Here is a 27,252-nt window from a genome sequence, read left to right as displayed (position 1 = left end):
TTCATATACATTTTAGGATAATCTTGTCAATATCTAAAAAAACTTGGAGTTTTGACTGGGATTGTGAGGGAGATTTGAGGATAATTGATATCTGAAGAGTGTTCTAATCCATGAACATGGTATATATCTCCATTTACTTAGGTCTTTAATAATCTCAACAGTTTTTATAGTTTTTAGCACTCAGGTCTTACACATCTATTGTCACATTAAATACTAGGTATTTTTTTTTAAGATTTTATTTATTTATTCATGAGACACACAGAGAATGATTGAGAAAGAGAGGCAGAGGGAGAAGCAGGCTTCATGCAGGGAGCCCGACATGGGACTTAATCTTGGGTCTCCAGGACCATGCCCTGGGCTGAAACCACTGAGCCATCTAGGCTGCCCAACACTAGGTATTTCATAATTTTTTATGCTATTATAAATGATACTGCCTTTTTCAAATTCCCAATTTTTTATTATTATATATAAAAATATAATTGCTTGTATATTGACCTTATAGCCTGTAACCTTGCTATACTCACTTATTAGTTCTAGAAACTTTTTTTTTTTTACAGATGCCTCAGAATTTTCTACATGGACATTCATGTTACTTATGAATAGACTATTTTACTTCTTTTCTGTGTGTCATGTATTTTTTTTCTTGCCTTACTGCACTGTCCAGGAATTTTAGTATAATATTGACAGGAGTGTGAGACCAAATATCCTTACCATATTCTTGATCTTCAGGGGAGAACATTCAGTCCATCATTTACTATGAGTCTCCCCATCATACCTTTAATACTTGACTTATTTGTGTTGTATTGACCACTATGGATAAACCAATTAACCAATGAACAAGGCCTGTGGACCACTTAGCTCTTCAAACCCTGAGCCAATAACTATAATTCACTTGGTGGCCTTACAACATGCATTGTTTCAGAAAAAAACTAGTACAAGCCTTTTATACTTAAGTAGTGCCAAATGCCACTATTTAAGTTTAGAGTGCTTCACAACTCATATATAGGTTCACAACTATATATGAGAATCACATGGGGGACTTCTAAAATCCTGATGCCCAGGCTATACATCAGTCCCAATTCTGTCAATAGCCCTGATGAGATTATATATTAAATTACATATTAATTTATATGATCTTACCACCACTCTGTAACAAAAGGACTGTTACTATACCTATTTAATAGGCAATTTACTTAAACTGAGGCTTAGTGAGAAGATAAATAACCTGTACCTCTCCATGGTTCTAGTGTTGTTTTGGAAGTGTTCCATGAAGCAATCATTTTAGAACTTGTCCCAATAGTATGTTGTTTTGTTTTAATTCATCCATTCATGTTTGCTTATTCACATGTTTATACTGATTTCTTTTTTTATTCCTAAAGGATTTTAGCTTTATGTAATCTCTACACCTAACTTGAGGCTTGAACCCACAACCCTGAGATCAAGAGTCCACTGACTGAGCCAGCCAGACACCCCTATACTGAGTTCTTAATATCTGCATAGTGAAACATCTAAGTCCAAGGGTGAGAACAATAAGAGCAGAGCAGCTAAATTCATAGAATAATTGAAAATATAAAAGAAGTGTAAAAGATCACAAGAGGAAGAAGGATGGGGATAGATGCATGTAAAGTGGTGCTCAAAAATCTATGACTAATCAGTTTGAGCATTTAATATAATGTCTTCTATGCCCTGGTGTGCCTGGGGCTGGTCTAAGTATAATCCCATTAACTACCCCAACCCCAGATTTTTTTTTTATTTTTTATTTTTTTTTTTGCCAAGCTTCTCTTAGAGTCTTCTTTTAGCTCTGGGGTCCAAAAGACCTCTTTTCCAGACTCCTAAGAAAAGAGTATGCTGCCTAGCCCAAGTGAAAAAGGTATGGGACACCAAGAAGGGAATTAACATTGGATGAATGCCTGTTGTGTTGCAGGCATTGTGCAGGATGCTTCTCGTGTGTTATTCCATTTGATCTTTATGCCAGTCCTGAGGGATAGGCATTATCCCAGTTTTACAGATGAGAAATAAGTCCTGAGGGGTTCAGTAATCCGCCTAGTATCTTAAACAGAGAGCAAGTGAAGCCAGGTGTGATCACAGGTTTGTCCAGCTTCAAAGCCTATGCTTTGTCCCTGGGTCAGAGGCCTGAAAATTGTCCATAGAGACACAGCACTTGTGCTTTCTTCCTGAATGGTCTTGCATTCCTAAATCTGAAGATTACCACTGTGAAGCATAGGAAAGAGGTGGAGAAAAAGAATGTTGGAAGAAGAATTTCAAAATTAAGAAGGAGCAAGATGATTTAAGTCAGAATGTAAATTCATTTCTTAGTTTCATTCTTGAGTGATTTGAGAAGAAATCCACACAGGATAGCCAACATCTTTTTTAATACCATAAAAATAACCAAAAAGCAAAAAAAATTTTAAAAACCTTGAACTAGTTTGAAAGATGCAAAATCCTCAAGACCTCCCCCTAGGAGAGCTTGTAGTCAAAACTGTGACGATGGATTATTCCTTCAGGAACAGCCCTCTGATCAGTTGGTTGCTCTCTTGGGGACTTTGTCTCTAAGACCCCACCAGAGTCACATACTCCTGGTCCCACTGTTATGTTGTCACAAGTACCAGATGACCTGTAACTTCAGACTTTCATGTTCTCTCAGAATGTTCTTACACTGTGGGTAGTTTTTGTGTGCAGGTGTTTGTTTTATGTACACATGAAAGTAGAAATAAAAGACGAGTAAGGATCTCATCTCACTTATGATCTTAGCGGAAATGTGTCAGAAAGAACCTTAAAGAAACTCCTGGATCCCAGCTTTTCATTTGTCATGTGAGGCAACTGAAGGCCAGTGAATCTTATGTGATTTCCCCCAAGTTTCTGAAGTCACTTGGTGACAACCGAGTTGCAACTTAACACCGGAATGGCCAACTCTTCATCTACCAGGAAGAGTGTGTTTTCTATCAGAACGGCTACCATCTCTCTCATGCATTTGTCTTCATCCATAGATCCTTCAGAAGCCAAGCCCAGAACTCAAGCACCAACTGGCTGCTTTCTCCAAGCGCGTTGCTGGCGCCGTGACTGAGCTGATCCAGGCCGCAGAAGCCATGAAAGGTAGGCCGCATTCTCTTGTGTCCAGACAGCACTAGCACAATGAACTGAGCAGAGAAACTGCAGGGCCAACCCGGGCCTTTTCTTGGCAAATGCAATCAGAAGGAATACAGTGAGGTACTATTTTTTTTTTTTAAAGCAAATGGGAATAGAGTTAGATTTTCAAAGTTATACCCTCCCAAAGCAAAGCTTTTTTTTCCAGTCTTTGTTAAGTACTTAAATGATATAATCCTTCTAGAACTGCTCACTTCTCTAAAGAGTCTTGCTATTTATTTTTATCTGTATTTTCATTCCTCAGAATATTTATCCTTGTTCAAATGACACACTTCATGTTTAGGAAACGATGTTCTCTGGGTACATTGATTAAACACCCCTTCGCAGTAACATTAGAAGCAGTCCCCTCATCAGAGAAAGGTGTTCTCACCAATTTCCTTCCTTTGAGCTGAGGTGAATGGCTATTCTTTTGAGTCCTGAGAGAAGAGAATGGCAAATCTGAGTGGTCCGCATAGTCTCAAGTCTTTTGAAAATGGTTATTTGCATTTATGAGCTTTAAGTTAGAAATCAGAATAAGGCTCGAGCTGGCCTTGGACCATGAGATCTGGATTTTTGAAACTATCACTGATGACTACTCCTGTGGTAGAGCTGTATCCACAGCTGACTTAGAAAAATAGGAGCTGACAGGAGCTCCCCTGTACCCAGCTGATCTCTGTGAGAGCTAGAGAAGACCCCTTAGGACCATGCAGCAAGTAGGCTTATGGAGCTTCCCTACATGTCAATCCAGATAGTGTTTGTAATGAAGCCAGTGCCCTGCAGTCACAGCTACCAAGAATGACCCTCTTTGGACTGATTTTAGGAACAGAGTGGGTGGATCCAGAAGACCCAACCGTCATTGCAGAAACAGAATTACTGGGGGCCGCAGCATCCATTGAGGCTGCTGCTAAGAAGTTAGAGCAACTGAAGCCAAGAGCAAAACCAAAAGTGAGTGTCCATGTGTGGCTGCTTGTCTGATGTCACTAGGTCTTCCTGTGGATGGCTGTGAAATGGAGCTCTGTGTGCCACAGGAAGCTTATCTCCTCTGTAGTTAGACTAGCAAGCTACAAACCTGCTCTACTGGCCTAGCACTTTTTTACAGGGTATAGAAAAAAACCCACGTGTGGATCCTTCAGGTTAACCACCAGAAAAATACCTTTGGGTATCCAGAGGAAGAACCCAGGCATTTACAATCTGAGTTTAGTTTCATTATATATAATAAAGCAGGTGTTGGATGCTTACTATGGAAAATTCCTGTCACTGAACGTGATATCATCACCCTCCAATTTTCTGGTTTCCATAATGTAATGCAAATAGCAATGCTGGGTCTCTCCTTCTCTTAAAATCATTGGAGGACAATGTGTACCTCAAAAGTGGACCCCGTGACATGCTGGAGGCTGTGGTGGGCTGTATGTTTCCTTCATCTGTGTTTGTCATCTAGATAAATGTTTGAAACTTAAGATCATGAGTAGATACTAAGATTAACAGCCATTTAAAGAAATATTTTAAGATTGGGCAGTAGAGAGGACAATTATTACATAAAAGGACAGTGAGCTAGTGCTGTCCAGGGGCAAAGCCCAACCTGTTAGGACACTCTTTCCTGTCACTCCACCCTCTGTGGCTGTCTTCAGTCAGCAGATGGTGGGACTAGAGGAGGCCTCTTTTTCTTTCTATTCAAGCAAGTCACTGCAGGTACCTAAAACCTCACTTCCCTTCCAAGGACCCACATACATTTGGAAGTAAAATCTGGGTTTTTCGCTACAAAAAAGTTGGATCAGATTAGGTATACCTAAAAATTCTACCTATTTTATAAGACCAAAGGATGGAGCACTAGAATACACTCAAAAGCAGCGCCTGGGTTCATGTAGTATGTAAAATAGACATTAGCTTGAGTACATGTATTAAGCTTGGAAACCTTCTCAAAACCATGAAATTCTTAGAGCCAATCTCCAATCTCCTAATAGTTGCCCTGGACTTGGTACAGACATTCTTTAAATTTCTCATTAAAATGTAATTTAAGAGTAATGGTTTCTGATTTGGGGGTTTACCAGGGTTCTCTCCACTAGCTTCTAACCTGAGGGCTTTATGTGATCTGAGATTGTCCAAGTTGTTCTGAACAAGCTTAAGAACTGAGTGTGTATATAGCGGCAACTCCCATTTTCTGTGTCTTTATTTCTGCTTTATAAACCAAGTTAATTGCGAATGGAAAATTACTTTCAGCTAAGAAGCAAGCAACCATTGACTAAGATTTAGAGGCTTTGTGCGCAATTGGTTTTTCCTCTTCCTCTCATCTGATTTAGCACAAGTAGCCTCTCCTGGAAAGCTTTCGTCTGCTAATGCTGAAGTCATGTCAGTTGGCGCTCTTCTGGAGAATTAGCCTGGTGCTCATGTAACATTAGCACTTCACCAGGTTCTGAGAGTCCTATTTCAATTCCTCTCCCTTTGTCCTTTTGCAGGATCCCTTGGAGCTCTGTCTCTGAATCCTAGTTGCCCTTTGTCCAGCCATTATTTATCTTACAATTCTTGAGCTGAAAAAAATAATTAAGGCCCTACCCCATAGGATTGTTGTTACAACAATAAAATGAGATAACTTAAGAACACAGTGCCTAACTTAATAAGCAGTAACTGTGTCGCCATCACTGAAAATATACTTCAGAGACTTTTATCTACTACCTCCTAGGAGAATGCCTGCAATAAAAATTACTCCATAGATGGACCAGCTGATGGCTTGGTGGGGGGTGGGGGGGTACAGAAAACAAACAAAAAAAGACTCCTATTGATTGAGTACCTAAGCATGTGCCAGCAGTCTTCTAGGTGCTTTGCATGGAGTAACTCATCTGGGCCTTGCATCAAGTCCACAAAGCAACATGTATTACCATCCCTGCTCTATCCATGCAAAATACCTTGGCAGAATCAGATGGCTTGACTGATCTCGAAGCAGCGTATGTGGGCTCTGGGTGGCAGATCTTTGGGTCTAGTCAGTGTCAGGTTGGTGTAGCCCCACAGGGGAAGTTTTGGTTTTGCCTGTACTCTTTGAGCTGTTAATGCTACTTCTGGGAATCTGTGCTGAGGAGTAAATCCAGAGATAAAAAAAGCTCTATGTGGGGGAAAGAGCTGTTCCTTATAGCTTAGTTTGTAGTAGGAAGAAGTTAGATGTGACCTGAGTGTCTCCTTGAAGAAAAAGTATATGGCTATTGAAAATAATGCTTGATAGAACTGTGTAGTATGAAGAAGGTGCTCAGGGATAAATGTAAAGTAAAAAACAACAGGATACAGAATTATGTGCTCATTACAACTCTGTAAACAACACTTGCATATGAAGGAGGCAGGTAGGGAATGTACAAGTGTGACTGTAGAATTAGGGGAGCCCTGTGTTTTAAAATTTTATAAAACAATGTTTTAAAAATAACAGCACTTAAAAAATGAGTGATGGCTACTGAGATGGACCAGTGAGCATTCCCTGCATTTCCTTGATCATCTAGTCTTTGTATTTGCACTGTGGGTCTTTATACAAAGCCAAGGAATCCTTTGGTTAAGGTCAAAGTAGACATAACTCTTGATTCAAGTCCCTTCCTTGGGGATGCCTACTTTAGATCCCTCCCCTCTTCATACTGGGAAGGGTGCTTGGTATCTCTTGAGTGCCTTACAATGATGTGAGGTCCCATTCCACCCAATGGCCAGAGGTTCCTGCCACATGGATTATATTTCTATAAAACTGTTTTAAAGAAACCATCAACCCAAACCATGGTTTTTGCCTGTGTCAGAGTACCATCTGCTTTGTGGAAATAACTACATGAACTAAAATATCTTCCTTGCCTTTATAAAGGAATTTATTTCCCCGGTTAAAAAAAAGAATCTCCAATCTTAACACCAAAATTGACCAGTCTTTGTGGTTAACTGGTTCTCTCCATCCCCCTTCCATAACTGAAATAAATAAGGAATCCTCAGGATACTATGAATAAGCATTTGCTATCACATCCCTACCCCTATAACTACATACAACCACACCAGCTCTCAGCATAGAGTAAATAATGCTTTCCTTTGTAACCAAGGAGCATTTATACTGCTTTGAAGAACAGTGTTGGGGAAGGGCCGTGGTTTTGTTGCTTTGTTGGTTCAGATTATTTTGCTCACCGCATTCTCAGGTCGCCTGTCTTAAAAGTAGAATGCTCCATGGTTTATGAAGATGATTCCTGGTATATTCCCAGCTCAGGCCCTTAAAATTTAAGCACCTCTTTTTGCCTAGAATCTCCCACATATGAATAACAAACTCGCACTGTTGAATACACTGTTTGCTTGGGAAGATGGCTTAAAGGCAAAAGGGGAAGGTCGGTGAGCTCTGGTGCATGTGCCTCTGATGTTGCTAATGGCGCCGCTTCCACACTTCCAGACGGCCAGTGCTCCACAGACAGGTGATGAAGTTCCTGCAGTGGTGACCGCCCCCTGCATCTGTAGCCTGCAGTACGGTGCCTATTCTCGAGCCCAGTCAAACCTGGATGCCTTTTCTGCAGGCCTCTGTGTGATATGTTTGATATATTAGGTTGTTATTTAATCCAACTATATATCAAACATATTCCTACAGTGTCTTGCCCTGTCTCCGGGGGTTCCTAATATAGTCGATAAGGCAACAGGAAAGAATATGTTAAAATCACAAGCAGATTTAGAAGATGGAGTGCTCATTCCATTTCATGATGTTATATTCCATTTTTTTTTCTAGTGTTTCAGACCTGTGTCAGTATTGCTAGATTCCTTCGTTTGTTGTAGAAGCAAATCATGACTATGGATGTTTTCATAAGAGCTTGAGATATCATGTATAGCTTAGTTTTGTGCAGTAATGAATCCTTAAGGGATATATGCTCAGTGGAAAAAAAAATGGGATTTTCTAGACCATGTGTGCAACGTGTGATAAACGTCAGGATTATAACCCCCAAACACATCTAGACTTGGCATTTCATCTTCGCTTTTACTCTGATCTTCAACTTAGAAATTAGTAATTTTCATAATCAAGTTTTCAGCAAAAATTCAAGCACAAATCCACTCTAACTTTCCCTTCAACCAATAGCATCAAATTGTATAAACCGAATCAGCCATACCAACTGTAGGAATGGTGAGTCACTGGGCTTTATATAAACCTTGGTTAGGACTAAATGTATCTAATAAAGATAATGTAATGCAGACTGTACTCTGTCTGTTGAATTTCCTGTAATTGGTTAACTGGTCAGTAGAGGTTGATAATATTTAGAATAAGCTGACAATCAGAAAGTAATTCCATAACCTAATTGGGTGCAACAGGAAGTTTAGGATTATGAAACATTTTTTTTTCTGGCACACAGCAGCCGCCTTTGCTTGGCTTTGACCTCCTCCTCCTAGAAGAGCCTGCAAAGCATGTGTGAGTTCATTCTGATCTGTTTCAACAAAAGACTGTGAACACTGCTTTCTGGAAAGAGAACTATTGTGCCGGTAGCTCAGTCCTTTGGAGCAGAGAAGAAGCACTCTTTTAAGAGCACTTTTGTGTATATGCATGTAAGCAATGCCCCCACACAGTTGGTGAGACAGTGGTTTGAACAAATGGGTCAGGAAAGCTTCCCCTGGTTATGTCTAGAAGCCATCTCCAAGTTGCTTGCCACAGTGAATGCATAGTGACAGGTCACAGCAGCAGCAAAGTGATGGCACAGGGGAGGGAAATACAGAGTTGGAGTCCCAGCCACTAGAGCGATAAAGTGGAACCTGTCCCTGGGATCCTTCTCCACTTGAGAACAGATCAGTAAGTGTATGTCAGCAGGAGCTCTTTCAGATGGTTTGTAAGATGCTGCCAAAATCAATGCCACCTTCGACACAGCCGGAGAACAGTGTTTGGGGGTTTGAGTCCAGTTAAAGTGGCTAGACCAAAATAACAAATTGTCATGGACGAGAGACAGCATGTTATTATGAATAAAGGAAAACACAGTTCAGAGGGCCTTAAGGTGAAACCCATTTGTTAAAACTGATAGGATTTTCTTGTTTCTTTCGGTAATCTTGCTATTGGCCAGTATGCTGTGTTGCTTAGCTGAGGGGATGAGAAAAGGCAACCAGATATCCAGGGAGGGTTAGGAGCAGATACAGCATTTCTGTATGGCTAAAGTGTGGGCTTTGAGTTCATCCGCCACTAGTTGCTTCCAGTTCAAGAGATGTAAAGGGTGTGAAAAGCAAAGGTGTGTGGGGAACTCAGCCAGTTCATGCTCCCGGGTGACTCCTGTCAGTGTAGAACAGGAGGTCTTGTTGTCAGACCCTCCTCAAGTACGTAGAGGATTCATATCAAAGGAGCTTATGATGTAATGAATGTATCCAATCAAATACATGAAAGCATTCCATTATCTTTTTTGTCCATGCTTCCTAAGTAAACATCCATGTGGCTTTTTTGAAAGCATGATTATCTTTAAGAATTTTTCTGCCAAACAGAAGTAGCAATTAAAAGATCATTTCAGTGGTATTACTTCTCACCCCCAAAAAGAAATCTAATAAAACAATAGCTACTATGAGAAAACCACACCTGAGAAACTGCAAGCTCAGACCTTTTCCAAAGGATGCTGCGTGAATATGCATTCATTTTTTTATCTGGGTACAAAGGGTGGTCTCTCCCCAGGTTGCAGGCAAAACCATTTGGCACTGTTCTCTCTGTCATCCACTTTGACTGTTCATTGTTTCTCTATAACTTTCAAGAAGACGAGGCCAGCTGTCCAGGTTTGTCCTCTTGGAAGATCTTCCCATTTATAAATTCCCATTTATAGTAAGGGTGGTGGTCCTAAAGACAACCCACCCATGGGGCCTCTAAAAGAAAAGTTGATTTGACTTCTACACAGTTGAGTCTTCGAGTACAGGCTAAGATCTACCCCCAAGGCACCTCTCAATTCAATACCAGAAGCAAACTGGTAGCAGCCAAACTCACTACAAAAAAAAAAAGAGAGAAACATGGCTGCCTTTCCACTCAGGCTTCCAACTGGCAAGAAAATGCTTCACTGGTGTGGTGGGAGTGCTTGGTGCTGGCCTTCTTTTTTCCCTCAAGGACGTTTAAATTATATGCAAAATGTCCACACTTTTAAGAAATATATCTAAAAGGCTTTTTTTTTTTTTAAGTTTCTAGTGTGATATGACCTTGTTTTGAGTAGCAAGTATTCTGCAGGACTTCCAATAACACAAAGCGCAGCTTCTAACTGGAAAGATGGTACCATTGAGTTGTGATGTGGTCCTTGTAGCCAGTTGTGAGAGGAATGACCACTGTGTTGAGTAACTCACAGCAAGGCAGTCCCTCAAAGGAAGATTTTAGGGAGGGAGACAGACATCAGGGCAGCAACCTTCAGGCCATCTCCTATTTGTGCCTTCTGCGCCACACCTTCAAACTCATTGGGGAAGGTGCTATGGGGATGTAATTCACAAATGGCCGAGTAAAAGGATCATGGACAAAAACATCCTTCCTCTGTACGCCATATGCCCCAGACCTGTGAGGGAGGAGGTTGGCAAAGATGCTGCAAGGGGAAGGCAGAGCTTCTCCATGAAGGAGGAAAAGAAAGAAGAGAAAATAGTGCCTGCTTATTTTAGTGAGCACCTTCTTAACAAGTAAATGTTTAATTTGGAACTGTAACATATCTGGGATAAAGGACCCAGAGGCTTGAGGTTCCTCCTTCGGTTACTGACAGGAAACTGATGGATACCTGGAGAAAGACAATGAATGCTCGAAGTCACGTGGTAAGAAAGGGTGGGACACTCTGGTTCTGGAGAACCCAGATGGCCCATCTCCTCCTGCTCAGGTGTTGAGGGAGAAGCTGGAAGCAATGCCAGTCTGTGGTCTGTATCATGTGTTACCTGACACTTCATTCATCTTCGGTTTATGGTTTTTATTTCTCATTATTTTAGGCTATCATCAGAAATGATGGTTAGAACCTTTCTCCAAATTATGAATACAAAATGGTCCAGAGAGAAAAAAACAGACTAGCTTAGCCCAAAGTCTGAAAAACAGTTTTTAAAAACACAAGAAAAATATGTATAGTAAGAGAAGTAATAGTGAAATTCATTGCTAGGAGTCATTAAGCATCTACTATGAGTCAATATTGCTCTAGTATATTTATACTTTACTTATAGCACCCCTATCAGAGAGGTAGGAGGGAAGGCGGGTTCAGAAAATGAATGAGTTACTGCAAAGATGATGTCCGCAGAATCCCTAAAAGGCAAAACACAAATAAGGAAAGGCCTCCCCTTTCCCTTCCCTCTGTCTCTGCTCCTACCAGACTCCTACCCCAGCGGAAGTCAAGCTCCTGAGACATTAAACCGATGAGAGCAAGACAGGAGCCTCATGTGCTCTCCCGAGCATACAAAGCCAGCAGCAAGGGAGCCAGCCCAAAATGTCCCTTCCCCAGAGGGACCTCAGGAGACCTCTCACTTTAAAAAAAAAAAAAAAAAAGAGGAGCTCTGCAGGAGATCACTGGAGAGGAAAAATAGCAGAAGGGTACCTGGACCTTTCTTCAAAGGTACCAGAAAGCCAAAGTGAGACTAAGTCCATCCTCTGCTGAAGCTTAGGAGGCAGTCCAGAAGAGACCACTGCGGAAAGTTGATGGTGAGCTGGCCAGGGGCCTTCTGACAGCAGAGGGGAATAAGGAAGGGGGCAGTGAACAGAGGACGAGAGGACAGATTCAGCGCTCAGAGGCTGTAGCTGATGTGTTCATGGAGCAGAGCAGATTCTTGGTTGGCACACTCGGTACTCTTCCCCAGCGCTGCTTTGCTAAGAGAGCCTCTTTGCAAAATGCTGGAAATGCTGTTTACTTCTGTATATGCATATGGAAATGAACCCCTCAACGGACTGTAATGCAGGTTAAGGGGTGCAGGCAGAGTGGACTAGTGACAACCCATAGCCTTACACGGGGCAGGAGCCAGCACATAGATGTGTGCGCCTTCCTCCCCAAGGACCACAGAATAGACAGTTACTGATGGGGACGCTTCCTCGATGCGTTTCTCCCTCTGCAACCATGTCAGTTGTCCTCTGGCTGAACTCTAAGACTTGGGAGACTCATTGTGAATGGATACATTCATTCGGCAAACATTTATCATGTAGTCTACACTGCCTGATTGTGTGCTCGAGAGACCACATCAGTTGAATAAAACACAGTCCTTGCCCTGGAAGAGTTGACAGGCTGGTAGGCCTCAGTTCACAGGGCTCTGTTTTCCTTTACCCAAGCCAGCATTTCCCATGGAGTAGTCTGCCTCCATTAGAAATGAAGATTCCCAGCCCCCCTGCAGACCTGTTGAGACACAGTCTGCAGCTTTAACCACATCCTCAGGTGATTCTGAGCCAGGGCATTTTCTTCAGTTCACAGGGCCCTGGGTCTCAGCATCCTGCAGGGTCTCCTTATGGCAGCTCCGTATTACTGCCCTCATTATTCTCCGTCTCCCAGCTACCGTGGGGCTTAGTCTGTTGATAAATCCTGCAGTTTCATTGTGATCCTTTTCTGGAAGAAGGTCCTTTGAAGACCAAACCCATTCTGTTTCCCTCTTCTTCAATGTGGTTGAGCATGAGCCTTCTTCTCGGTAGCTCTAACTGCCCTCCTCCCTGATGCCATCACACGTGCTGGTGAGAGCCAAGCAGACCGGTAGCACTGACAGGGACACTTCAACATTTCCAAGTCTCCTTAGCTTGGGGAGAATCCCATCTTGTAGATGAGAAGTTGTGTATGGCATGAGAGACACCCAGTGATGATGTTTATTTCCAGAAGGAGAGAGAGGTGGGCATTTAGTCTTAGGGATAAACCTGGTATACAGTGTCTAAACATTAGCCCTCCGGGGACGCCTGGGTGGCTCAGCAGTTGAGTGTCTACCTTGGGCTCAGAGCGTGATCCCAGGTCCTGGGATTGAGTCCCTCGTCAGGCTCCCCATAGGGAGCCTGCTTCTGCCTCTGCCTGTGTCTCTGCCTACCCCCCCCCCCATAAATAAATATTTTTTTTTTAAATTAGCCCTCCACTGTTGTAGTCATCCCACTCAGCCTTTCTTGGGAAGCTCTCTAGTACTTTTTAGTCAGAGCAAATGTCTCCCAGAGATGAGGCTTTGTGCCATGTCCATTTTAAAGCATAGAGATGTTATAGAAAGAAAACAAAAATTCATCAGCAGGCATTTATAATAGTTGCCATTGCAAGAAAAATCTGTGGGTGTCAAAAATATTTCGAAACCAAATATCTCTTTCAAGTATGTGTTCTACAAAACTTCAGGGCAGTGGAAGACGTGGGACAAGCCTATAAAGTTGGGTGGAACAAGATGATTCTATCAGATTTATCCATGCTGAGAGCACTCAATTTTAAGAAAATCACATTTTTGTGGACCCTAAAATTTGGGAAATCAGAAATCTGATGGGGTACTCCACCCTGTCATGTGGACTCACCCCGGAGCCCACCAGAAAACAAGGATGTGAGACACAGTAAGAAGCCACCATGGGCTTCCGTTTCCTCTGCCCCAGTAGAAGGGGCTCCCTTTGGGCTCAGAATTTACATGATCTCCCTGGTGCCTTAATCTGTTACATCCTTGAGTTTCTTTTGTAGAATAAGTTTCCAAAAAAGCTCTTAATTCAAGGTCACTGAATAAATATCCATAGGTATCAGAGCCTAATGCAATTTCTTTGGAGCCTATCTATTAATAGTACCTCTTATGCCAGAGTGCCTTGTAATTGTTTTTCCATTTCAATAAATCTTACACTCCACCAGTACTATAAACTCCCCTACTCCAAAATGAATCCACTGCAACTGAATCCATTTCTGTCCTGAATGCTCCCAGAGCAAGACTTTGTCAGATAAGAATATGTGCCTTCTGTCCAAGAACTTCTAAAATGCTGGCATCATTCATCAGATTCACTAGATGTGCACCGAAATGTTATTTTGATAACATGAGTTGTAAAAATAAAAATGAGTTCGGGATCTCTCCTAGTTCAAGGTGCAGCCATAATGAATAGGAACTGGGGAAAAAAAAAAGTTGTATCCATCCTCCGTGATGTTTCATATGGGACGGTTAGTGGCCAATTCTGAGCCTCTGACGCAAGGTGAGGCCTCACTGATGCCCCAGGGGGTGGCCAAGCTAGTAAAAATATGTCCTTACAGAGTCAGAGAGATTGAGGTTTAGATCTGGTTTAGAGTCTTCATGTAGCCACATGACTTTGTCCCAACACTCTACCTCCCTAAGCCTCAATTTTCTCACTGTGAATATAAGAACGAATATATAGTTTAAGATTTGTTTTTCTCTTGCTTGGTGAGAATTAAACAAGTAACCTACATGGAAATGCCTAACAAGAGACTTGGCACATAGTAGGTGCTCTTAAAAACATATTGCTATTGTACAATATTACAGATGTACTTAATGATGCTGAATTATTCACTTAAAATTGGTTCAAGGGGTAAATTATATATTTTAACACATGAAGAAAACTATTGCTATCCCTGACCATCATTGCAATGCCTGAAAGGTACCAGCCACATCTTCAACCTTCAATAATCAAAGGGGAACTTAACCTTACTTAGATTCACAGAACGTGAGTGCTAAGGGGACCTGGAGGGCATCTACTCTGATCCCCCCAGAATGATGCTCCATCCAAGCCGGCTCAGGACCAAGGTCCTTACACTTGTCACACTTACCAGAGCTTCTCCAGCTTCCCAGATTGTTCTGGCAGCATGGGGCACGGTACTGGTGAACTTAGAGTAGAGCCCTCGTGGCCTGACAACACCTGCACAGGGGTGGCCGGTTCTCTTCCCCAGGTGGAACCAGACCCCAGCTTTTCGATGTCATGCTGCCTCACTGTTTTTCCCACCCCTGGTGATCTGTGGTTGGTACATAAGTCTCCCTGCCCAGCCACAGAAAGTGCAGATGCTATTTTGCTTTTGTTTTCACCCAAGAAAAATGAGGCTTTTCACAACTCATAGCCACTTTTTTCTTTCTTCAACCCATTTTGGAGTTAAGCTCTTGGAAGAGTGTATCACCACCCACTCTTTGGATTTTAATTATTGATTATTTAAATTTTGGTTATTGATGTTAATGGGACATATTTGAGCATATTTTATTCACAGTGAATTTAAATTGTCTGTGTAAAGATTCTGCTTTGGAAAAATAGTCTGTCTTAGAATTTCCTGATTTGAAATTTGTGTAGAATTGTCATTGCTAGCAGCTTGTACCTTTTAGAATCGAGGTAGTGGGAGGCAGCAGATGGAGAATCATTTTGCCAGCTTAGGCCTCTCTACCCTGGGTGTGGTTTGTCAGCATAAAAGTCATAACGGATGAAGAGCCAGGTGACCAAGCAGTAAGTAGTTTGGCAAAAGCACCCTTCGTGGATGTGAATGGCATGTGACATCATTTTCTTCTGTTATAGCAAGCAGATGAGACCCTGGATTTTGAAGAACAGATTTTGGAAGCTGCTAAATCCATTGCTGCTGCCACAAGTGCCCTGGTCAAATCGGCCTCGGCAGCCCAGAGGGAGCTGGTGGCCCAAGGAAAGGTGGGTAAACCTCGCGGGCCAGGTGCTGGAATGTTCACACAGTGAGAGCCTCTGAGGGCCGAGGAAAAGATGTGGAGGCTTGTGGCCTGACCTGCGGAAACCAGTGCTGGGCCTTCCCTCACTGACTTGCCCATTGCTGCCCCATCTGACTGAAAACTCTGTTAGCTTAAACCTGACAGCCAAAATGAAGGGTTTGGCTTCTGGGACTCTGATCTGCTTCTTGTTAAGGAAAGCATCCTGTTCCAGGCAGTGATCAGGGCCTGAACAAGACATTTCTATTCCCGCTGTATGTTAAGCTATTTAGAGATGTAAACTGTCATATTTTCCTAGTGGATGACTACATGACTACAGAAGCACCATTGTCAAGGGCTTCATGGTACAGTTTTCCAACTCCAATGGCTCGATCCGTTTGTTAGGACTGTTGAGCAAAATGCCATCTAACTCTGCAGTTAGCATTTTCCTGAGCCCATTGATCAGAAGGCCAGTCGGGTTTTAAATCTGAGATCTCTGATCTGCCTCCTCCCCAGTCACCTATTCCATCTGCATTAGCATGAAAGCATAGTTCTTTTTCAGTGACCCAAAGGATTCATTAGTATATTAAACTAATACTGCATACGGAAGGGTCTTGCGGTCTAAAATATTCCACGTGTTGTTCCCATATGCCACAGAAGGACCCCATCCATATTGCCTCTTGCAGAGAGACTATCAGATTGAGAGGCACTGCAGAAATCTGTGGGTCTGGGGAGTTGGGTCACCATAATTGTCAGTCACTTCTGTTTGATATTAAAAGGCCTTTGCTGTCAGTATACAGGTGGACAAATAGGATCGTGCCTTGACCTAAGAACTTGTAATACAGACAGTTCTGCCCAACGAGTGGCCATGTATATTCCTCTGTGAAGTCTCTTGTGAGCTAAACCTTGTCTTGATCCAACCCACATACTTGGGCTCCTCCTTCTAAACCATCATGTATTATATTGTTCATTATTAACATATGTATTCCTGTCTCTCCGCTGACGTGCAGTCCGTCCCTTTGTGCTTTTCACTTACGCCCTATGGATGTAGCAGAGCATGGAGCTTATTATTTAAGTACTTGTCGACTCATCAATATGTAAAGCCTAAAAATGGATCCTTAAGAAGAATATCCTACCTAAAAATTTCAGTCTCTTGATAAAGGGCCGACTCTGTGCCAAATTGCTAGGTACTGAGATAATTTAATTTGGTCAAGCATGTGTGGAATATATTCAAGCATTGAAGAGTGCCTGGGGGGCTCAGTCGGTTGAGCAGTCTACCTTTGGCTCAGGTCATGATCTCGGGGTCCTGGGGTCTCATCCCACATCATCTCCGTGCTCAACGGGGGAGTCTGCTTCTCCCACTCCCTCTGTCCTTCCCATACTTGTGCTCGCTTTCTCTCTCTCAGATAAATAAGTAAAAATCTTTTAAAAATATATATGTAAGAGGTAATAATTGCTGACACCTAATTTCATAGTCAAGTTGAAGTACTCCTCTCTGATCTCTCCAGGCACCTCCCACCATGTTAAAAAAAAAAAAAAAAAAGGTTTTCCCTCCCAAAGCCATTCCCTCTTGCATCTGGACAGAAAATGTTTCACTTGTTGCTATAATTTCTAGACAGAAACAGAGCTCATCTTACACCCAGCTTCCTACTTCTCTCCCCACCCCCTGGCCAAATAGTCTGTTATTTTCTTAAGGCAAGGGTCGGCCATCACTTGCACTGAAGGAAAGGCACCAGCTTTCCTTTTTTTTTTTTTTTTTTTTTTTCCTCATCTGCCATGAAGTCACAGCATGGCTTTAGGATCAGTAATCTGCAGAGATGCAAGTTTCCCTTGGCCCTTGAAAGCAGAAGCCTCTATGGCTCCTGTGTTTGAACCAGAGAAAGGTCGGCAGAGGAAATAAGCATGGGAGGACAGCCCCACTCCATCATTCCTGAGCAGTTTTCCCAGAAACACAATACCTAGCAACTAAATGGAGACCATTCTGAGCGTTTCAGATTAAGTCCCCTGGGCCCAGAGGGAGCCCAGCCAGGATGTGCTGGCACAGTCTCGGAGTGGCAGCATCCTGTGCAAGAAAGCTGTTCCATTCTCATGCTGGTGGTGCTGCGTGTCTGATGAGGTGTTTTTCTCTCTAGTTCCAGAGTGAGGTAGAGGCTGAGGGGCTGCAGGTCCACCCTCTGCACCTTCCAGCTCTCAATTTAGATTTCTACACTCCACTCTCTAGGTGGGTTCCATCCCTGCCAATGCTGCGGATGACGGACAGTGGTCCCAGGGACTGATTTCTGCCGTAAGTCACCTCTTCCTCTATCCTTCCCGTTTGGGTTTTGGATCCCCTGAGGGAAGTGTGGGCCTGGGGTCACTTCTCCATCAACTGTTTGCAGGCCCGGATGGTGGCAGCTGCAACCAGCAATCTCTGCGAGGCGGCTAATGCCTCAGTGCAGGGACATGCCAGTGAGGAGAAGCTCATCTCATCCGCCAAGCAGGTCGCTGCCTCCACGGCTCAGCTGCTCGTGGCCTGCAAGGTGAAGGCCGACCAGGATTCAGAGGCCATGAGGCGGCTACAGGTAATGGTCACTGATGCTGGTGGGAAAATACTCCTGTTGGAGCGGGTAAGTGTCGCCAAAGGGGACAGTCTCACTTCCTTGGCATGACCCACCAGGCCTTCCATCAGCCCACTCTGTCCCACTTTTCTCATCTTCTACCCCATACAGCTGTGCATCTCACACCTGCTGCCCCAGCAACCGAACATTCTCCATGTCTGCCTTCTGGTCTCATGCCTTGGGGCCCTCACTCACCCCAGAATGTCCTGGCCCTCACCACCAGCCCCACCTGGTGATCTACTCATTCTTTGGGACTCATCTCCAGAGTCCCCTCTTCTGGGAAGCCCTCCCAGACTCCTACAGAGTACCACTCCACTCTTATGGCTACTTTCACCTGGTACCACCACATTTATTTTTAGATCAGTCTTTGACAAGACTGTGAACCTCTCAGGTACAAGCACCACATCTTTATCTGCGTATCTCTCACACTGAGATGGTCCCTCATCCACTGTTTGCAAAAGAGAGGAGAGGAAAGGAAGGACTGAGGAATTCCTATAAGACTAAGACGTTTCCCAGAGCCCAAAGAACATGATCATGACGAAGGTTATAATCAAATCCCTCCCAGCACATATGTTTTCCTGATTGTTTTAATTATAGAAGCATTTTAAACACATTGAAGGAAAGGTTTGTATGAAAAAAATCACATAGCCTCAACCTCCTCAACGTGTCAAATGGTACCATTTTTTTCTCTTCCTGTTTTTATTTCTACACAAAATAACTGTCTACTTGGCATCATAGCAAGAGACATCTGCTTTTTTTCCCACTTAACATTTTATCATACACACCTTTTTACTTGAATAAAAGGCTTCATAATTTCTCTATGCAAAGCTAACTGGTCCATTCTTCATGAGTCTCATTTTGAATGATTGCATGATATTACATCACATGATTATGCCAGAATTTTCTTATACATTGGATAATTTGTTTCCAATTTTCTAGATTTCTTAGATATTATGAGTGTTAGAATGCAGACTGTTTATGTGACTGAAAAAAATGTTTAAATGCCATGAATAAAATCATAAATGACAGAGATATTTGAACAATTTCATCAACACTTGGAACTTCTGTTTCATTTTGAAAGTCCTAAAGTGTGTTTCTCTTTCTCGGTCCTCCTGAGTCACTCTCACCCACTGCCCTTACCTTCATTTGACTCTGGGATAGACCCGGGGGGAAACGGGGCTGCATGTTGGTGAATATAGGATTTGAGGAACACTTCTGGGGGAAACATCCTGAGTTAAAAGAGACCCAGGTTCAAGTCCTGCCCCTGCCATATATTAAGTGAATGATCTTAACACAGATTATTCAAAAATTTCCAGGCCTTCACTTGCCTTGGCTATAGAATAAGGATAGAGATATCCACATAGCTCTTATCAAAGTCAAGAGATATGATCATGCTTGTACGAACTCTAAGGACTTACATGGTCATAGCACAGCATCACTCTCTTTGTGATCATTCCTGATGTAACTAGATGCTGCAGTATCGCGTCTGAGTCCCTTGCAATGACCCAGAGGTTCTCTGGGGCTAGCTCAATCTGTGTTCAAATCCCAGCTCTGTAACGTACGAGCTACAGGGTCTCAAAGAAGTTACTCAGCCCTGATTTCTGCATTAGGAAAGTGCAGTGGTGACCCCTGACCTCATAAAGCTATTTTGAGAATGAACTTGTCATATAATAATTGGCATTCCCTTCCCATGCAAGCCCTCATAGTTCCCATTAGTCACTTTAGATCACCCACCAGATGAACTAGTCACTTTGAGAAAAACTCAACTTTCTGATGGCTAATCCCCATGCACAAGTCCTTGACTCTGAGGGGGCCTGGGGAAGTAATATGGGAGGCTTCATGAAGCCTTGACCACCAGTAGAAGAAAATGCCAGATGTCAGGGGGCCGAGGACAGGTCCCCAGCCTGTGCTTCCTGAGCATTAAGTCAGTGTGGGCAATAGCCCTTATGAAAGATCTCGACTTGACATTGAAAAGCTTTTCTTCTTCCTTTTTTTAAAAAAAAAAAAAGAAAAAGTTTTATTTATTCGAGAGAGAGAGAGAGAGAGAGGCAGAGACACAGGCAGAGGGAGAAGCAGGCTCCATGCAGGGAGCCCGATGCAGGACTCAATCCTGAGACTCCAGGATCATGCCCTGAGCCGAAGGCAGGCGCTCAGCCACCGAGCCACCCAGGCGTTCCCGAAAAGCTTTTCTTTTCCCGTCTCTAGCAATTTCCCCTCCTTAAGCATTTGGCATCAAGTTCAGCTGTGACTCAGAAAATACACCTGTAGAGGCCCAAGTTACTGTGGGGCTCCCCACCTTCCCATGCAGAGTGTGGTTGTGCTTTCTTACCCTTAATTCCCTCAAGAAGCATTCAGCGAGCACCAGGCCTGGGCACCCACTGCACCAGGTGCTAGAGATAGAAGGACAAAAGTCACAGCCACTGCATCCTACTTACTCACTGTCCAGAAGGAAGAAGGACAACCACAAGTGTGGGAGGGGCCACAGTGAAGGCAGCGCAGAGCATTGTGGGGAGGTGTGGGTAAGGCCAAGGCAGAAGGACAGAGTGCTGTGTGAGCCAGTGAGTTTGTCTAAATTGGATGGGGCTGAGGGTGGGGAGTAGTGTTGTAGACCAAAGAGACAAGCCCTGGCCGTGCTTCTGTTAACAGGCATTTCACATTGCTATAGTCATTTGTTTACATAAGTATAATTCCCCCTCAGAAGTATGTGTTCCTTGGGAGCCGGGAACTCTGTCTCATTTCTGTGTGAATGACCGAAGGTTAGGTAGTGCCAGTGTTGGTACAGTCGATGGACCGCTGGAAAGACAGATACCGGATACTAATGAAAGAGAAATGCTGTGTTATAATTGGATGACAAATCGATTCAGAGTTCCATGAACTGTGCTTTCGTGTCTATTCCTGCTGAATCCAAGTTGGCTGTTTCTAATGATATAATGTATGTTTTTCCCCCCTCTCCAGGCAGCAGGAAATGCTGTGAAAAGAGCTTCAGATAATCTCGTTCGTGCAGCCCAGAAGGCAGCATTTGGCAAAGCCGATGATGACGATGTTGTAGTGAAAACAAAGTTTGTAGGGGGCATTGCTCAGGTTTGTGAAGAAATCCAGACAGTGTTACTCCGGACATGGGAATTGTTATAACAGAGACACAAAGTAACAATGACTGTGACAGGATGGAAGTGTATTTCTCTTTGGTGAAACAGCCGGGGTGTGAGCAGCCTGTGGCTGATGTGTTGGTTCCTTTGTTTCTGAGCCCCAGGCTCCCATCTGCCTTATTGCCCCACCATCCCCAAGATACTGATTTGGCCAGTTGGTCCAAGATGGCTCAATATCCACCTTTGCTTCCTCTCACAGACCGTTCGTCAGGCCTTCATCACGTGGCCAACCAACCCAGCTGCAAAAGATGCTGGGAAATATAGTTTTCTTTCCTGAGGAGCCCTGTACCTTGCCCAAATCAGGGATTCTGTTATAGAAAAAGGAAGAAGAGAAATTAGAAGGCAGTAGTATTATCATTTAAATAAAATGATAATTGGCCCTATAGAGAGAATGAATAGTAACCCCTTAACAGAACTTAATAGAAGAGGAGACAGGCTTCTGACTTATGCAGGATTCCATTCTTGTGCACGGCAGTGAAGAGCAAACTTCAGGGGATCAGGGCTGCAGTTTGGGATATGTGTTGTTATAAATCCGTTATACAAGATTGGTTTTCTTACCAGTGCCAGGAAGTTACTCATCCCCTGCCTTCCTTAGCTCTTCCTGAGCCATTCCCTGTGTTTGGAAATTTACTGGATACATTTTTACTGGGATCTATTTCTTGATACAGTAGCTCCATAAGAAGTTCTATGACAAGGGTCACTGATCAAATAAGTGTGAGAGATCCTGCCCTCTATACCTCCACCTCAGACTATCACAGTGATAGCCTAGTGAAGGCTCTGAAAGGTTCCACAAGAAAGAAATCCATTTGGCTTTCTTGAGCACAAACTTATCTTTTTCACCTGATATCTATTCACTAATATTCCTCAGCTTATATCTTAGAAGCATGAAACAAAAACATGAAAGCTATCAAGTGGCTAAGGACTCCAACTCTAGCTTCAAGAACACTTGGACAGGTCCTGCTCCACTAAGTGGATGTTCAGGGAAGTAGACCCACCTCTCTCAGCTCCAGGGTCCTCATTGGCAAAATAGGACATGCAATAGGAACAACTTCACTGTGCTGCTACAAAGATGATGGAACACTCCACGCAGAGCGCTTACACCAGCGCCTGGGGCATAGTAGGGATGCAGTAGATGTTTGCTGTTAAATCAGTGGCCAGAAGTCAGCTTATTTTCATGGGTCAACTGGGTCATTGGTCTCAAAACCCAGAGTATGGCCCAAATGCTGGTCTCCAGAGCTAGGATACTTAGTCCCGGTGTATGGCTGTGATGTCCTATCACAGAGGCACTGGGTGTTCATGAGACAAGCAGTGGAGTTGGAGAGGGTGGTTTCCTGAAAGTTTTTAGATCCATCCAACTTGTTGCTTTCCTTCTAGATCATTGCTGCCCAGGAGGAAATGTTGAAAAAAGAACGAGAACTGGAAGAAGCAAGGAAAAAACTGGCCCAGATCCGCCAACAGCAGTATAAATTCCTACCCACTGAGCTGAGGGAGGATGAAGGCTAAGGCCAGAGCCAAGATGGTGTGCCCTAGGGGATGGCTCTGCGAGAACTGGCCAAACAGTGTTCCTGAGACACTGGGCACTTACCTGGAAACTGCCCGCCTCCCCCTGGGGCCAACCCAGAGCCCTGCGTGCTCACTCACGTCTCTGTCCTGTAGGGCACCGGCTGCATGATCGTGATGTCACACGGTACAGTGTCCCACCCACAGCTCCTTCGCCACCTCCCCTCATGCCTCACTGGATCTCAGGAGAGAGGGGCGCACGTTTCGTGAACTGTTACCAAAAAAGAGAAGTCAGTATTACGTCGTTCTCAGACACTTTTGTTTTTGTTGGTCTTTCTCTAGGCCCCCCCTCCTGGGCCTTCTGGGAAATTATAAGAGGAAAAAAATAATGGCTTTGGGAAAATTGTTGACATCCTAGATATTATCCTCCCTCTCAGGAGAAGATGGAAGCTGGAGTTGGACACGGTTAATAAAAGCCAGAAGCATAAACCAGTGTGGACTCCAGGAGGACAACTCGGGTCCTTCTGTGTCTCTAGCACTGGCTCACCCAGAGGGTAGAGAATTCCTACTCCCATTTGCACGCTTTCTTGCCTCCGTGTGTAAGCTCCTTGTACAATCTAGACCCATCTTGTATTCTGTGGCCCAAAAAAAACGAACATTTATTTTTTCCTCCATAATCCAAAGGGCAGAAGTATGGGGGACTGCCAGGGCTTGGTAAGCAGGGGTGGTAATAAAATGTGTGGGCTCCTTACTCTGCAGAGCTGTTTCAGTTCATACAAATTCACCCACACAAACCCACATCCTCCAGGTGACCCTTTGCACAACACCCCCCTTCTAAGCATTCGAGGTGGGGACTCAACTAGAATAAAGCAATTCCCTGGTGTCTCCACCTTCCTGGTCCTACATTGGCTCCTCTGCTCTCAAAATGGTTAGCTTTCAAGGCATCTGTTTCAAAATCTGTCACCTGTCCTGCATCCCAAGATGGACATTTTTTTCTGTGTCTTGATACTCTTAAAATCTAGATGCATCCTACAATCAATATGAATCTTTAACAAGATAGTTTTGCTGACTCTTGTGTTTTATGAGTAAAGGCACGTGGTGTTTCCAGAGTCTGTCTTCTGGATGCCACACTTCCTAGATTTAATTTTTCCTTTCAGAGCCCCTCCCCCTTTTTAAGGGCATGGTAAGACCTTGAATTTACCTTTAATCTGAGCCTTTAATCAAGACAGTACATGAAGGATGAATGACTGGTGGAATAGGTCCTAATGCCAGGTAGCCAGTGATTTGGAAAGAATTCATGAGGGGAAGACAGTGGTAATGGAGGTACATGGGTTTTGAAGACAGCCATCCTCCTCCTGCTCTGCAGTGACGTGGTGTCACATCTCCTTTCTCATCCACAGAATGGCTTCAGGATTCCACCCAGGGTAAAAGTGGATGCTTTGGTCCTCAAAAGGCACCACTTCTTTTAGGCCTCGCCCCATGGTGCTGCTGTGGGAGACTCTAGCCCATGTTGTAGTTTTAAAATCTCATTAAACTTAGTACAGCATCCCATATTTATGAGAGACTTGTAACTGCTACACATAGAGATGTTTTTCCAGATAAACAGGCAGTTAGAGGATATATAGTGCAAATAAAAAGCAAGTGGGAAGAGTATGTAGGGGATGGTGGGGGGAGGTGGAGGCACCAACTCTGAAGAGGAGGGAGCCACAGAGCCCTGGCCTCTTGGAAATGCCAGCACACTCTCGGCTCTCCCCGAGGGTAGCTAGTACAACTCTTCATACCTGCCCTGAGATAAAAACTGAGGGCTCCATGGATGGACGGGCACAGGGTGCCTTCTGAGGCTGTTTATCAGACCTGAAGGCTCAGAGTCAAGTTGTGCTAATAGCCTCATGTAGCAGCACCTGGGGAGCCCCCCTTCCCTGTGGCCCACCCTCACTGTGTATTCTCTTCCAGACTATGAGGTTGCTTCTCCCCTTGCCCATGTCCCCTGTCCCATCCTGGCATCCCGGGAGCCGGGCAGGTTCAGGCAATGAGTTCTCTCTCCCTGCCTCGGAGTGGTTGAAAACTCCTACCGCACTTGACACAGCAAAACCTACCAAGACAGGCCAGAGGAGAGGCCTGTCCTTGATGACTTGAGAGAGCAGGCATAGAACAAAGTTTATTTTTGTAGGACCTATGTACATATGCTCCTGTCTCGAGTGTTCTGCTGCTAGGAGCTGGGGGAAGTCGGTTCCCAGTTCTCACTGGGCATGAGGCTGGTTTTTTCTCTATTCCTTTCCTTGTCCACACTGCATACATGTATGTGAATGGCCTCGTGGCTGCCTTGGTCTTTTCTCATGTCATAAATTGGTTGAGAACTGTACTTTGAGCGTTATTTAATAGGCATGTGACCCCAGATGGCATCAAGGGGGCTGCTGGCTCTTCTTCAAAGGGAGATCATGCAGATAGGAGTTGCATTTGGGGTGTGAGCTTTCATTCAGCGTCTAACGAGGAGATGGTTTCAGGTAAAAATGATCCCAGGCCTGGAGCATAGTAACGCTTCTCTCCATGTGAAGGAAAAGCAGGTGTGGGCTGCCTGAGGGGAACCATCACTGGGCTTCAAAGCCTTCAGCTGATCTTCGTGCTTAGAAGCTTCTCTCTTGAAAGGTCAAGAAAGGAACCTGAACTGACTTCAGAACCGCTCTCAGTGATGTGGGAGCCTAGGTTTTGCTTGGTGCTGCCCTTTAAAGAGCTTTGGGTAAGGATGCTTAAAGCCACATTCAGTTAAGGACCAGCCCTTGTTCAAACTCTGCCGGTGTCCCAGCAGGTGTGGCGATGGTGGTTGGCGTGAGCGGTGTCCTGAGTCCTGGGCAGCTATGTAGTCGGGTGTCAGGGACCCTCAGGCCACCTGCAGAGAAGCCACCTGAACCACAGCAAATGCTTTATCACGGCAAACTCTTTGGGCTCCTCCGGGATCTCCCAGTGTGCTGCTTGGGTGTTTCATCGGTCCGTGAGTTTCTAGTAACCAAAGCCCGTTCCTAATTTATCAATGTGTTAATACCAAAATTCACCACCCCCCAAGAGAGTGAACCCCACCACCAAAGTGATCCCTGGGCAGGGCAATGGTGGTGAGCCGGCTCTGGTCTCTACTCCTGGGGGACTAGGGGTTCTCCTCAACAGTGAGCCCCTACAACTCCCCCAGCTCTGAGGTTCTGGACTGTGGCAGGGCCTTTGGGGGTTCTGGCCTTGAGACCCCAGCACAGACTATGAGCACATTCAGCTCTCAGATTCCTGGAGGAAGTGTCCCCTCTGCTGACCAAGGGAGTAGCCACCTCTGAGACTCTTCGGGGTACCAAGGAGCTGAGGGTAAACACATCCTTCAAGCTAAGAGGCAGTAGCATTCAGAAACCCAGAGATCCTGACAGCTGTGCCAGGGGCTCAGTTCCAACTCCCCAAGGTCTCTTCAGGGTGGTGGCCTCGGGGGGAAGGTGTCTTTCACCCACAGGGCCCCCCCAAGTATGACATTTAAAAGTCCCTGAGACTACAGCTCCATCTTTCTGAGCATCTTCTTGGTATGTTTATGGTCATTGGGAACGGGCATGTGACAGAGCTTCTGTTGACTCATTTTTAAAAACGTGATAAAGAGACATTTCTGTAAAAGAGTTTGGGTGGGCCGTGGCCTTCCAGCACCCCCGTAAGCCACCAGTGTCTCAGTCACCCTGTCAGCGTTGGCATCTCCTGGGTCCACAGAGCACGAGGCTGGGTTTCCCTCGGCCACCTTCTCACCTGGCTACAAAATGTAGAAGCAAACAGGAAAGTTAAGCTCTGCCCCATGTCATAATGTCTTTATTGATCTGATCGCATAAATTATTTTTTTTTAATTCACCAGAAATAAACTTTTAAAGGAATGAACCTGTGTGAAAGTCTCATGGTAGTGGGAGGAAGGCAGGGAGGGGGGAGGAGGCAGCAGAATGTGTTTTTGTCACGGGAAAGAAACCCCACCTTGAGCTTAACCTGACTGGTGCCAGAGGAAGTGTGTGCGGGCGCACGTTACCGAAGTGAAGCCGCAAGGACCGCTGTATTCCTTATAGCTTTGCTGACTCCAGAGAAAATCAGAGAAATAGGCCATAAGTAGGAAGAAAGGCTTCCATGGCACGGAGAGGAGAGCGGCCAGGAGCACAGCACGGCAGTCCCTGTGTCAGGCTGGAGTGGAGCTCTTGGAATTGTCATCAGGAGTTTGGGGCTTGTTGACCATGGGCGTTACCTAGCTGGAAGGTTGCACAGCTAAGCACAGGGTTCGTATGCTGCTCTCCGGCCCTGTCGGGGCCTGACCCCACCTCTGACAGCCAAGGCAGAAATGCAACCTGCAGGGATTACGCTTTCTCCTTCCTGTAGAGAGGGGGTGC

At 44.4% G+C, this 27,252-nt stretch overlaps 1 protein-coding gene across 11 annotated transcripts in view; it reads left to right on the top strand.

Moving 5' to 3' along the window:
- Nucleotides 1-26,754, top strand: part of TLN2 (talin 2) — a 423,602-nt gene extending 396,848 nt beyond the window's left edge. For all 11 annotated transcript variants that reach the window (XM_055319645.1, XM_055319651.1, XM_055319650.1 and 8 more), the window contains 7 exons: nt 2,988-3,093; nt 3,944-4,068; nt 15,488-15,613; nt 17,846-17,908; nt 18,003-18,185; nt 21,177-21,302; nt 22,742-26,754. In XM_055319645.1, coding sequence (XP_055175620.1) covers nt 2,988-3,093; nt 3,944-4,068; nt 15,488-15,613; nt 17,846-17,908; nt 18,003-18,185; nt 21,177-21,302; nt 22,742-22,870 — 858 coding nt within the window. In that variant the 3' untranslated portion in view covers nt 22,871-26,754. The remainder of the gene's footprint in view (nt 1-2,987; nt 3,094-3,943; nt 4,069-15,487; nt 15,614-17,845; nt 17,909-18,002; nt 18,186-21,176; nt 21,303-22,741) is intronic.
- Nucleotides 26,755-27,252: the final 498 nt, after the last annotated feature.

The sequence above is a fragment of the Nyctereutes procyonoides genome, unplaced genomic scaffold (assembly GCF_905146905.1).
Source record: "Nyctereutes procyonoides isolate TBG_1078 unplaced genomic scaffold, NYPRO_anot_genome, whole genome shotgun sequence".
Classification (NCBI taxonomy): Eukaryota; Metazoa; Chordata; class Mammalia; order Carnivora; family Canidae; genus Nyctereutes; species Nyctereutes procyonoides.
This window is presented reverse-complemented; position numbering and strand designations above follow the sequence as displayed.